Source organism: Onychostruthus taczanowskii, unplaced genomic scaffold (assembly GCF_017590055.1).
Source record: "Onychostruthus taczanowskii isolate IOZ18803 unplaced genomic scaffold, ASM1759005v1 scaffold25, whole genome shotgun sequence".
Lineage (NCBI taxonomy): Eukaryota > Metazoa > Chordata > Aves > Passeriformes > Passeridae > Onychostruthus > Onychostruthus taczanowskii.
In genome coordinates, this window is record NW_024499796.1 from 8,618,450 (window position 1) to 8,631,043 (window position 12,594).

At 52.4% G+C, this 12,594-nt stretch overlaps 1 protein-coding gene across 5 annotated transcripts in view; it reads right to left on the reverse strand.

Annotated features, from left to right (window-relative positions):
* GPSM1 (G protein signaling modulator 1) overlaps positions 1 to 12,594 on the reverse strand; it is a 65,202-nt gene that overhangs the window by 25,949 nt on the left and 26,659 nt on the right. For 3 of the 5 annotated variants that reach the window (XM_041406896.1, XM_041406895.1, XM_041406897.1), the window contains 2 exons: positions 12,015 to 12,123; positions 9,447 to 9,573 (listed from right to left, as the gene is read on the reverse strand). In XM_041406896.1, the coding sequence (XP_041262830.1) occupies positions 9,447 to 9,573; positions 12,015 to 12,123 (236 nt within the window). Of the gene's footprint in view, positions 1 to 9,446; positions 9,574 to 9,695; positions 9,748 to 11,401; positions 11,514 to 12,014; positions 12,124 to 12,594 lie in introns of those variants that run through there. The other 2 variants (XM_041406899.1, XM_041406898.1) reach the window with 2 other exon arrangements.

Here is a 12,594-nt window from a genome sequence, read left to right on the forward strand (position 1 = left end):
TCCTGGCTTCCCTCAGAACAACCTACAGCAGCAAGGAGGATCTGGAGTAAAAAGTCACCCACAAACACCTGAGCAGAGGCACATTTGGGTTCCAGAGGCGAGCCCAGCCCCTGGAAGTGAGCGTGCGTCACGGCTCCGTTTAACAGCCACTTCCAGGAAAGCAAAAAGCAGCAAAGTGTGCCCAGTTAGATAAACACACATCATTTCCAGCTGTCTAAAGAGCCATTAATTACACACCTCCATCCCCAGGTGCTTTTGTGTGTTCCCAGAGCACTGAACTGCTGGCCAGCAGCCATTAATCTCCGAGCAGAGAAAACCTGCCTGCTGTTAATTTAATACTCACAGGCAACTGAGTTTACCCCAGCAGAACAACTCATCTTTTTCTCTTGCTCTGATGCTGGTGGCTGTCTGTGACTGTGTGAGGTTTGCACACACTTGAGGTGAGAGACAAAGAAGTTCAGAATTACAAAAAAACTTCATCCAACTCAGCTGCTTCTTCCAGAAATCCCAGCCAGGGCTGGGGGCACTGTCCCCCCTCAGCACCACTAAAACAAGCAGCTTTAAGAGGGTTCCTATCACCCAGGGCTGCAAGAAACTGGATCCACACCAGCAGCAACTCCCACCAGACATGTGGGAGCTTCTCCCCTTCTCATCCCACACATCCTCATGCACCTTCCAGGAGAGCAGAGCTTTCCATACTCACAAGCATCCCACGGCAGGAGGAGTCCCTCTAACTTTCTGTCTCCATTCCCTCAGATGGCTCCAGTGTAACTTTCAGCCTCTCCCAACTTATTTTCCCCAGAAATACCTGCAGCACCACTTAGTGCTCAGCCAAAGCTGAGCTCTGCCTCCTTCTCCCCAGGGCTGATCCTCAGCAGCAGCAGGGATGTGAAGGATTGAGCAGCTCAAAACCCAGCTCTGCTCCTCTGGAAGGTTTTTTTCCCCCTCTCTCACTCCAGCATTTATTGGCATGTTTACCAAGCCTGCTGCAGAGAAATGGAAAACCTCAGGGGCCTTTCTAAATGCTCTCTCTGTCTTGGAGGTTTACTGAGGTCTCAAAGAGAGCAAGTTGAAACCTTCTTGTGAACATCAGCTGAGCAACGCTCCTGACTGGCTGCATTCATGCCCTGTTTTCCTGGAGCTCCTGGGATGTTGCTCTTTTCAGGGGTGTTGTTCCTTTTTTAAATATTTTTTTTCAAAATCTCTTCCTCCTCCCCGTCTATGATGTCAACAGCACCATGAACCAAGGGGATTTTTTAAAAAAAAAAATTTAACTTTTTGCTTTTGCAATTTCGTTGCTGAGGTGAGTTTAACGGTTTTGACATTCTTGTCTTTAATCTGCAGCCACAGAGAACACAAGGAAGGTTTATCAAGGATGGTGATGGGATCATCTCATGGAAAGGAGCACTAGGGCAAGCTGGGCAGACAGAGCCTTGTTCCTGCATGGACAGACTCCATCTCCAAGAGATTGCAGTTGATAAGATGGAGCTGAACATGTGTAGAGATTGCAGCTGACAAGATCAAGCTGAACATGTGTAGAGATTGCAGCTGACAAGATCAAGCTGAACATGTGTAGCAACAGCTCAGGGAGGCCTGGCTGGAGCTCTCATCAGGCTGACATGTGCCTTGATAAGCCCCAGCTCTGCCCCCTCTCCCGCAGCTCCAGGAGCTGCTGCCTCCCTCCCAGAGCAGCCCACCCCCCCACCACAGCACCAGTTCTACATTTGCAGCTGGAACAGGCTGGATCCCTCTGGGGGGCTGTGCCAGAGCAGGAAGAATTCAACCTGACAGGGGATCCATGGAAAGCCAGCAGGGAAAGGTTGTGGAGCAGCATCAGCCCCGGCTGCCTGCAGCACTCCTGGGTGACAGCCCCACAGAACACGGGCTGGGCACCACAAACAACACAGCAAACCCACATCAGGACTTGCTGTATTCTCATGAAAAGGTCATTTCCCCCTGTACCTGCACTAACCACGGGTGAGTTCTCTCAGCCCTGGACAGTGCCTTGCCCCTCTGAACAGACCCAAGCCTTGATCCAGGCAGACAGCTCTAAATACGGCTGAGGACAATTCCACCAGAGCAGCCAAGGCAGCTATCTGGGGTGGAATGCTGGTCTGGAAACCCTTCCCAGCCCCGAAGTGACAGTGGAGATACAGCCCAGTGCTCCCAGAGCATCTCCAGTCATACACTGCTGACATCTGATCAGAGGAGCTCTGGCAGCCTCGTGCTCCTTTATTACAGCAAAGCTCTTCCACAGGGAAGGGGGAGGGGGAGAACAAGCACAGCAGCAGGAAAAGAAAGAAGGGAAGAAAAAAAAAAAAGCATCCTCCAGTAGGACAAGCATCTCATTTAAGGCTTTAATTAGTCTTCAAACACATAATGGGTGCTGGCACTATAAATCCACTTGACCTCCATTATTGTCAGCACTCGCCTGATAAATGGTGGCATTTGTTTTCCCAGTTGCTACTGGGGTAGAACAATACTTCTCTCTAAACAGAGAAAGCAAATAGTATCAGTTATTTATGATGACTGGGCCATAAAATGCTGGTGCCAAGCTGCTGTGTGCCCATCCATGGGAAGGACCATCTGTTCACCCTGCTCCTGCAGGCAGGGAAGGACCAGGGAATCCCAACAGCTCCGGGTCCTTCTGTGTCTGAGGATACAGAACTGGGAACCACAAGGACAGGAATGATCCTGCTCTGCTGGGAGGCACTGATGACCTCTGACCAGAGCACAAGCAAATCTCAACATCCCAACAGGCCCTGAGCACAACAAAGCCCTGCTCCAGAACAAGAATCCTGCAGTTTTCCCCTCTGTGGCCAAAGCTGCACAGTCTGTGGCAATAAAGAAGTTCCCTTTGCATCAAGATGCTCTGTGTTTGTGTCACCCCAGCTCTGCACCTCCACAATCCAGTCTGACAGCTGAGCAAGGGGCTGAAAATAACAGAAATAACAGCAGTGCTGCCCAGCCACATGGCACCCAGAGCCCTGGGGCATTTCCTGACTCACTCAGGGTGAGCAGCTGGCACAGAGGCTCCTGGATGGGGAGAGGGAATGAGGATCTGGATCACTGGCCAAAGAGCCCTCACAGTCACATGGAAGAGGTGAAACCTGGAAAAAGAATCCTCCTTGCAGGTAGAAATAGCACAAGGGAGCTACTTTTTTTCTTATTTGTCATTTATTTCCCCCAGCAGGACTAAACTCAGTGTAGGAAAGCTGCAGTCTTGGCATACAAGGGGATCTTATTTGTAGCCTCACAACTCTTGAGTAATTGCTGTGGTGTTGGGCACATCTTTGATTTCAGTTTTCCCCCAAATGTGCAACAGGCATTAGCTTTTCTCTAACCAAAGGTGAGTTACAAATACAATGTTGGCAATTTGGGTCAAAGAATGAAATATTTAGGAGGGGTATGGCAGAAAACACCCTGAAACACTTGACAAAGACAAGCCTGGAGGCTGTGGGGAGATTGGACATGTCAGGCACAGCCTCCTGTAACCATAACCCCCCCAGGCAATCATCTGCTCCAGGGAGGAACACTTGTGGGGACACAGGGATCTTCTGGGAGATCAGCTGAGCTGGGTGGAGCAGCCTGGCAGGAGGCTCATAACCCCAGGGCTAATTCAACAGAGGTGGGATGGACCTGGCAGTAGCACCTGCCTTGCTTCAAGGGCAGGATTTTCCCTCCAGGATGCAGCAGAGTCTCATGACCTCCCACCATCCATTATCTGCTGGTGTTGAGCAAGCAGAGATCAAAAGCAGGGTTTAGCTAAAAGTGACACGCAATAATTAACAGGGGTAACATCTCCAGCAGGCAGACGAGCCCAAGGACACGATTCTGTCCTCCAGACTGACTCAGGGAGGGCAGAGAAGGAGCAGCCACGTGTCAGCTTAGCAGCCATCAAACACCCACAGTAAAATCCTCTAAAAAACAGGGGGGATGGACTCGATCCCTGCTCCTGTGATCAGCCAGCAGCTCCCAGAACACGCTGCCCACGCTGCACTGGGCTCCTGAGCTCTGCCAGGGGTTTTTGCTAAGCCAAGGTTGGCTGTCCCAGGGCTTGTCCCTGCCAGGGAATGCTCCTGAGGTCACCCCAGGGGTTACAGGGACCCTGCTGAGGGTCTGGCCTTGCCCTGCTCAGAGATGCCAAGGCACACCATGGCCATCCTCACAGAAAGGTTTAAAAGAGAAAAAGAAATTCCAGCTGGGCAACAAAGAGAACTTCTTTCTTCTCTTTTCTTGCTCTGTGCTGGACAAAAGGAGCAGCAAGCAGAGGAATCTTGTTCCTCAGGGCAGTGCTGTGTTTTTGGCCAGAGCAGCTTCACAGCCAGGGCATTTCCCACCCAGCAGCTACCAAGGAAAACTGTCTGGGGAAGGTGCACTGAGGAACCAGACAGCACAGCAGAGCTGGGAGCGCTGCTGGAGTCTGGAACTGCAGCCAAAGGGAACTGCAGCCTTCCCAGAACCAATGGATTCCAAGTTCTCCCTCCCCACAAGAAGAGATTTAATCTTGAATGGATGGATGGCTTTGCCACAAGCCACGTTGTGCCTTCTCTGCCACAGGCTTCAAGAATTGGCCTGTTCCTCATCCTCTTTTCCAGCATTTGCCATCTCCCCTGGCATCAAGATAAAACAAATTTCAGTAGCACAACATCATCTTCTCCAGTCCTGGAGCATTTCCTGTGCTGTGAGCCAAGAACTCCTGCTGTATTTTACACCAAGGCTGGGAAGGAGGCTCATGTACACAGCAGGATGAGAGAGCAACGTTAAAATACTTGGGAAGAGTATTTTAGAACTTCCTAAAGCCAATACTGGGGCAGTCTGAAGTGAGTGCTAAATTACTGAGTTTAAAATCCAAATGACTCAGAGGTTCATCCCCCCCACCAGCGCTGCTGGAATGACTTCACAGCTGTAACAGCAGAGGATTTAGGAAAAACTCATTATAAAGAAGAGGTATCTTTGAGGAGTCCTGAATGTTGACTGCAGAATCCCCCTGTGGAAGCAGCTCTCCTGCCCTGCTCCCTGAAGGGCCACACAGGGTTTTTGGACACCTTCCTGCAGCACATGGGAATATCTGCCCCAGCTGTGCCTGGGAGCACCTCCTGGAGCACAGCAAAGCCACCAATCCTTCCTTCCCCACGGCCAAAAGCCACTCTGCTTCTGCAGCACCCCATCCATCACCCCTGCTCAGCAGGTACAATTAACCAGCACAGCCTCGGGCTTTCATTTTCACAATGGAAAAAAAAAAAAAAAAAAAAAAAAAAGGCTGAGCTGCAGCCCAGCAGCTCCTGGGAAAAATCCAATCGAGCTGAGGAGATTTCACACGAAGCACCTTCAGTGGCTGCCCTCACTCAGCATGGCTGCAGGGACAGGTTCCAAGCTGGGGATGCGACCCCGACTCTGCCCCAGGGAAGACAAATGCTTCCCAGACAGTGGAATCACAGCCCGAGGGAGCAGGGCTGGCCCACTGTCAGCAAGATGCTGCTCTCACACGGCCACAGCTCTCAGCTGACAAGTTTTCTGCAGGAAGATTGAGCAAACCACAGGGAAGGAACATCCCTGTGGCTGGGCAGCATCCCAGCCCCAGGCACAGGCTGGCAGGGGAGCAGCATCATCTCAGGGATGGTCAATCCTGCCTGCTTTATCAGCCCTAAACACTTTTTAGGTACTTCAAAGATATTTAAAGCGAGCAAACAAACAAAAACAAACAGGCTGGAAAACATAAAAGCAATTTTTTTTTTTCTATTTCAGTCTGATTGATCCGAGGGTTCAAAGATTCCTGTGAAGAGATGAGCTCAAAACTGCACTGAGGATGCAGAGCCCCACAATCAAAGCCCCACAGAGCTGAGCAGTGCTCAGGAGGGAGTGGGGTGTTGTGCCCACTGCAGAACACAACGTGAAGCAGGGCTGCCTCACACAGGGATGAGCAATCCCAGCCTCTGGAACACCAGACAAGCAGGGCAGCCTCCTGCCTACCACCCCTCAGCAGGAGATAGCAGAGGGGCAAGCCAGGCTCATTCTTTGACCCAAACTGACAAGAATTTTCCTGTAAATAAGCCTTGCACCAGCTTGGTTACAGAAAAGCTGATGCCCATTGCACGTGTGGGGGGAAACAGATGTGCCCAACAACCCCTCAGAGCTGTGAGACCACCTTGTACTCCAGCATTGCTGGGTTTGCTCCCAGTCAGGCTCAGGGCTGAGTCCTGCCCTGCCCTCAGAGCAAGCACAGCAGGGCAGTGGTGTCTGTGCTCCAAAACCAGCACAGGAACCCTGCCAGCAGCCAGCTCTGGGAGCATCCCCATGCCAACGCCCCCTGAACACCTGCAGCCCTCCCCACCCACCTCCAGCTGCCAGCAGAGGCTGTTTCTTGTCTGCTGCCTCTGCTGCTGCCAGCAGGGATGGCTGAGGCTGATGAGAGCAGAAGAAAAGCAGCCCAGAGCCATTTCTCACTGTGGAGAGGTGCAGAGGGGGCCAGGGCTCCTGGGGGATCCCCTTCCAGCTGGCAGGATCCCCCAGAGGATCAGAGCATCCCCAGCCAGGCAGGGACCAGGAAGGGTCAGCTCAGTGCTCCCAGTCCACACTAGGAAATCTGGTCCTACAGAGCAGATCTGCAGCTTCAACTCATCTGGAAAAGGGCACCAGTGCTGTGTGTCTGCACCCCAGGACATTTCCAGAGCTGATTCTCACCCTGCTTGCCTTCTCCCCTAAAAACAACCCCGTGGAGCCACAGCAAAGTCCTTCACTTCTCTCCAAAGGCAAAGCCTACCAGCACTCAACTCTTAGCTTGCAGTGTGTGAAAGAGAAGCAGATTTATTCAGGGCCACATTTTTGGTTGTTTGGAGAAGCAAAGCCAGCCCCTGTTTGTTTACTTCGTGTTCCAGCTCCTCTCCAGCTTCCTTCAGTTTGTTGCTTTAAGCTCTCTGTGTTTGCCTTTCTCAACAAGGTCGCTGCTTTCACAAGACTTCTGCAGCACTGCCCCACTTCCCCGGCCTCCAGCTTTGTCTTCTGACATCCAAATACTCTCAGAATATTAATTAAAATCATCAAGAGCTCAGCAAGGGGAGCCAGAACAGCAGAGGGAAACATCAGGCACTCCTTCCACCCCCAGAGCCCAGGGAAGGGCAATGACCAAGAAGGAACCTGTGAAGGACACCACAGTGAAAACCTGGCCCAGCCTTTGCTAGGAAGCTTTGCTTGATGAAACTGATGTGTTTTATCACATTTGCCTAACCAGAGGGTTTTAGCATCCTTAGGAATATGCAGCCATTTTGTAACCTTAAGCAGGAAAAATAATCTGAATAAAAAAAAATAAAAATGGAAAGCTCTCCTCACCATGAGATTTGTCAACATCAAAAGGCATGGCTGGTTCAGGGGAAAAAGAATCTGAATTTAAAAAAAATAAAAATGGAAAGCTCTCCTCACCATGAGATTTGTCAACATCAAAAGGCATGGCTGGTTCAGAAGCCAACTCAAATCTCACCTGCTTCCTACTACAGAAACAGATGTTCCTCTGGCTGGAAATTGCTGCTATTAATAATATAAATAATTATGCTCTTCTAATCATTTAATAGGTGCACAGGAGGGTACCAAAATTTCTGGCAGTCATAAAATACATCTCCCTCCCCTCAAGGCTCAGAGACACATTGGTGGCCTCTCCAGAGAGCTGGAAAGGATAAAAGCTAAGGAGAAATCAAGGAATCAGGCTCCTGTCCACATCCCCCTGTGACAGCCCCTTCCCCACCTGCAAGGCACTGAGAGCTCAGCCAGGTGTGACCTCAGCCCACCAACACAGAGCTGATTTTTACCTCCCCAGCAGATTCCCAGGACCTGGAGAGGGGAAACGTGCTCTCAAGATCCTTCTCTCCCTGCACTGCAAATCCCAGCTGTTTGCTGGTGCTCCTCCCAAGAACACTTTGTCCTTCTCTCAACAAACAGCCCCAGCCTTGGGAATGTGAGCGAGAGCAGCACGGATTAACGGGGTCACTGCAACCTCCAGAGCTCTGACTGCAGCTGCTCAGCCCCTTCCCACCTTCCAGGGATCCCACACACACAGACCTGCACAGAAACATCACTGGCAGAAACATCACTGCTGGCTCCAGATGTTAGCACATCTGCATCTCCAGAGGGCACTGAGCAGCCCGTGGGCCACATCACTGCTGGCTCCAGATGTTAACACAGCACATCTGCATCTCCAGAGGGCACTGAGCAGCCCGTGGGCCACATCCACACTTCCTCTGACCCAGACACAGCACCAGGTTCATTTGAGGTTCATTTCCTCTCCCCCTTTCACAAGAGAGTAACCTGCCAGAAGGAATCCCCTGAGGAGATGCCAGGCATGAGTTCTGCAGGAGTTACAAGAGATGAGGGGCACAGGGAGCTGGGGGAGCTGCTGTGGCCCTCCAGCATTTGAGATGAGGGGCACAGGGAGCTGGGGGAGCTGCTGTGACCCTCCAGCATTTGAGATGAGGTGCTCAGGGAGCTGGGGGAGCTGCTGTGACCCTCCAGCATTTGAGGCAACAGCTCAGCTCCAGTGTGGCACAGCAGGACACGCTGGCTCCCTCACCACAGCTCCACTTGCCAGGAGAAGCTCCAGCACGAGGCAGCAGGTTATCAATGTGAGATCAACACAGGGCACACACAGAGCCAGCCTCTCCTCCCCTCCAGGGCCCCAGCATCATCCCCTCCACGTCAGTGCTGCCCACAGGGCAATGTGCCCCTGCCACAAGGTCATATTTAATCAGTGCATGCCCCTGGGATGCAGGGTGTGTGAATTCATAACTCTGCCCCAGCATGGAGCTGCCAGCTGGCAGTGCCCGTGCCAGGCACCACCCTGGGCAGTGCCAGGACAGTGCCCATGTCAGGCTGGCAGCACTGAGGTGAGCTGTCTGTGCTACCCTGCTCCCTGGCAGCACAGGCAGAGACTCAGAGCCCAGCAAAGCCACTCTGGCTGCTGTGACCAAGTGTTGCCACATCTTCTTTCCAAGTTCAGCACTGCTGCAGGTGTTCCAAGGGTGAGATGTCACCAGTGTGTGCTGATGGTCCAAACTGGTTCCAGCCCCTGCCCTGGGATTGTTACTGGGTGCTAATCAGAACAAGAGCAGGCAAAAATCCCTGCCAGTCACTCCTGAAAGCCTCAGGTATCAGTCAAATCAGAGAAAAGAGCCCTGCAGAGCTTTAAAAGACACAAAAGCTGGCTTGCTGCATGGCACGTGGAATTTCATTCCCAATGCAGATTAATTCCATTAACTCCTTCTGTGCCCTTTTTGGGGGATCCTTCCCTGCCTTTGCAGAGCAAACCCATCACAGCCCCCTTTGTGGTGAAGGCACTCACTGCACAGCCTTATTCTGCTCCAGCATTTCCATTTCCTGCCCACTCCCAAATGCCTTCCCCTCCCCACACCACCCAATTCCTGAGACTTCCCAACGGCACCAAAACCCCAGGAACTCACCTTGTGCCTCGTAGCCAGAGTAGGGATGAGCTGCAGCCATGTCCTCCTCCCCGGGGCCCAAGCCAAGGGCTGCCCTGAGCTGGGCCATGTTCAGCTGGGCTGCCAGCTCCCCGCTCCTGTCCCCAATCTGCAGCAGGAAAACCAACAGGGCACGGGTTAAAGGCATGGGCTGCCACAAAAAAACACCCCCAGCCAAGGGTTTGCCAGTGCCACCCCAAAATCAAACACAGAGACACCTAAGAGAGACACCGGAGAGACCACCCAGCTCTCCAGAACTATTCCCCAGTGATAATTTGGGAGAGTCTGTGCTCACTGTGCTGCAGCTCAGAACAGCTCAGTGCAAGGCACTGAGAGGGCTCAGCTCGCCCACTGCCACAGGACTGAGCCTAAATGTGCTTGTCTGGGCTGTCCTGGAGGCACACATGGCTTGGCAGAGAGCCCTGGAGCTCCCAGCCCCCTTCCTCAAGTATTTCCATAGTTACTGAGCACCAGACACCACGCTGCCATCAGCCACGTGGGCATGCACCAGGGCCCTGGAAGCCCTTCTCTCCTGGCTCCCAGCCATACAACTTCGAGTTGTTCCTAGTGATCCACCCACACAATGCTCCAAAAATTCTTTTTCAAGTCCACATTTTCCCCAATTCCCACCTCTCTCTGGCCCGAGGCCAAGGAAGCTGATGTTCCATGTTTGGACAGAGATCTGTCCAACAGCTCCTGCTACTTCAAACCAGGAGTTGTGGGACACAACGCTGGATCCTCCTCAGAGTTTAACTCAAGCAGAGGGCTGTGCTGCACACCACAGAGGTCACCCAGAAACAGCCTCTGATCCCCAGAGCAAGAGCAGCCTGTGTGACAGAGGAGGACCTTGGCTGTTCCCCTGGAGAGGCCAGCTCCTGTTAAATGCCTGGCAACAGCTCTTTTGTGTCCCCTGCCACAGTCTGCAGCACGGAACAAAACCATAAATCCCCACATTATTTATGACAAAGCCCCAAGCTCCAGTAAAGGGAGGCAGATCAAAGGGCTTATCACCAGGCATAAATCCCCCTGCCAATTACAGGAGATTTGCTGTTGACATCATCTCCAGAGAAATTACTATGTCCATGTTAGGTCTTACAGTGCTTGATGCTCATTTATTAAGTGCTTCCCTGACTTCCACTCATTTCAGATCATCTCCAAAGCCTGTTAACAACCAGGAACAGACAGGCAGGACAATGACCCTGGGCAGGACCTGCCACACACCAGAGCAGAGCCCTGATTCCTGCCCCCAGCCTCCCAGGAGCTGCACTCTGAGATGACAAAAGTACTCCAGAGCAGTGGCCCAGAGCTGGGGCAGCTTCCAGGGTTTTTAGGTACATATCCTTTATTCCAGTGGGATTTTGTGAGTAACCTCTGATCAACCTGCAGCAGTTTCCAGTGTGGTTACCCTGAGCTGGCTTCATTTGGATTCAAATGCCACCATTAGATTTTTGTTGGGAAGAAGGTGATGGGAAGTGAGTTATGAACATCAGCATGAAAAGGTTGAATTCACAAGGTTTCTCCCGGCCAAAATCCTGATGCTTGTCAAAGAGACAGTCTTTCCACTGCCCCATAATTCATGATGGGGGGACTTCATCAGCCACCTGCCAGGAGGAACCCGCTCCTGACACAGCTGGAGCCACAGCCAGCACCCTGAATGACAACCCTGGGACCTCCCACCCTGCTGGGTGTCCCCTCCACCCCCAAAGGCCCCAGGACCACCAGGGCTGATCCTCCCAGGGCCCCTCAGATGATGTCTGGCTCTGAGGACTCAGCCCCAGCCTGAGCAGAGCTGGGAAAGTCTTAAAATGTGCAGGGCCAAAGAACAGTATTTCTTCTGTGTGTCTGATAATTAAATCTGTAATTAGGCTATTGTGTCAGCCCTACTTGGAGATTTAGCCAACCTAACAGACAGGCAGGAGAACACCCAGCACACTTACAGATGGTGATTTCAATAGTGCTTCAAGAGGGCAATTTCTTCATCTGGGGAAGACTAAAGAGGCCACAGCAGATTTCCTCAACACACTGAAGAGAGCAAACAGTGGAATTCTGGCTTTCTGCACCTCTGAGCCACCTGAAAACAGCAGGAAAGCTGCAGAGAGCTGGGCCAGGCCAAGGTGAAACCAGAGCAGCTGCACACACAACCCCCAGAGGGGTGGCAGTGTCACCGAGGGACAGCATCCACTGCACCAGGACACCGCAGCTCCAGCTCAGCTGGGATCTCCCCGTGCTCAGCAAAGTGGGATCTCACACACTGCAGACTGCACAACACCTTGGCCAGCCAGGGGATGAGTCCCCAGGTCCTTTCTCACTCAAAACTTTGGTTAAGAGCAAAGTACAGCTCACGTTTGCTGTAATTACAGGCAAGGCTGGGAGCTTCCCATCAAGAGAGAGTTTTCCAGCCAAGCTCTGCAGTTCCTACCACCACTGAACCAGCACAGAGAGAAGGGCTTTCCAGAGCAGTGAGAGCATCAATATAACTCACTGGCATAAAACAGCCTTGCTCTCAGCAGGGGTCACAGGTTCCCTCTGGTTTGCACCAGCTTCTCTTACCTCCTGGGAGATTTCCAGGTGTTTCCTTGCAAAGTGCAAAGCCTGCTCGTGGCTCCCCAGGGACACGTAGGCATTTCCCAGGCTCCAGCAGGCTCTTCCTTCTCCCACCCTGCAGGACAGGAAAGTGTCAAACCACAGAAATGCTGGGCAAAGCCCAGCAGGGCCTTTTGGAGAGCACTGACAGCCAGGCTCCCTGCTCTGCTTCCACCTCCACAGAGGTTCTACGCTGAAAATGAAGCGTGCTGGACATTTTCAACTCTCCTTACACTGGGGATGAAGAGCCTGGGAAGCAGGACTGCACCCACAGGGACAAAATGCAAGCACTGCAGGAAGGGCCAGGATGCTCTGGCTTCACTGGTGAGCCCCAGCCTGAGAGGAGAAGCCAAAGCTCCTGCCCAGCTTCCACCTCACACAGCCAGGGCTCCTCTCAGAGCTGCACGGAGAGAATGCAACATCCAGCTCTGGTTCATCAGCACCCAGAGCTGAAGCAGCAGGGAGAGAACGCTGCAGGCAGGCAGCAGCTCCAGCTGAGCCCCAGCACTGCATCCCCAGGGCGAGCACACAGCATGAAACTGCACCC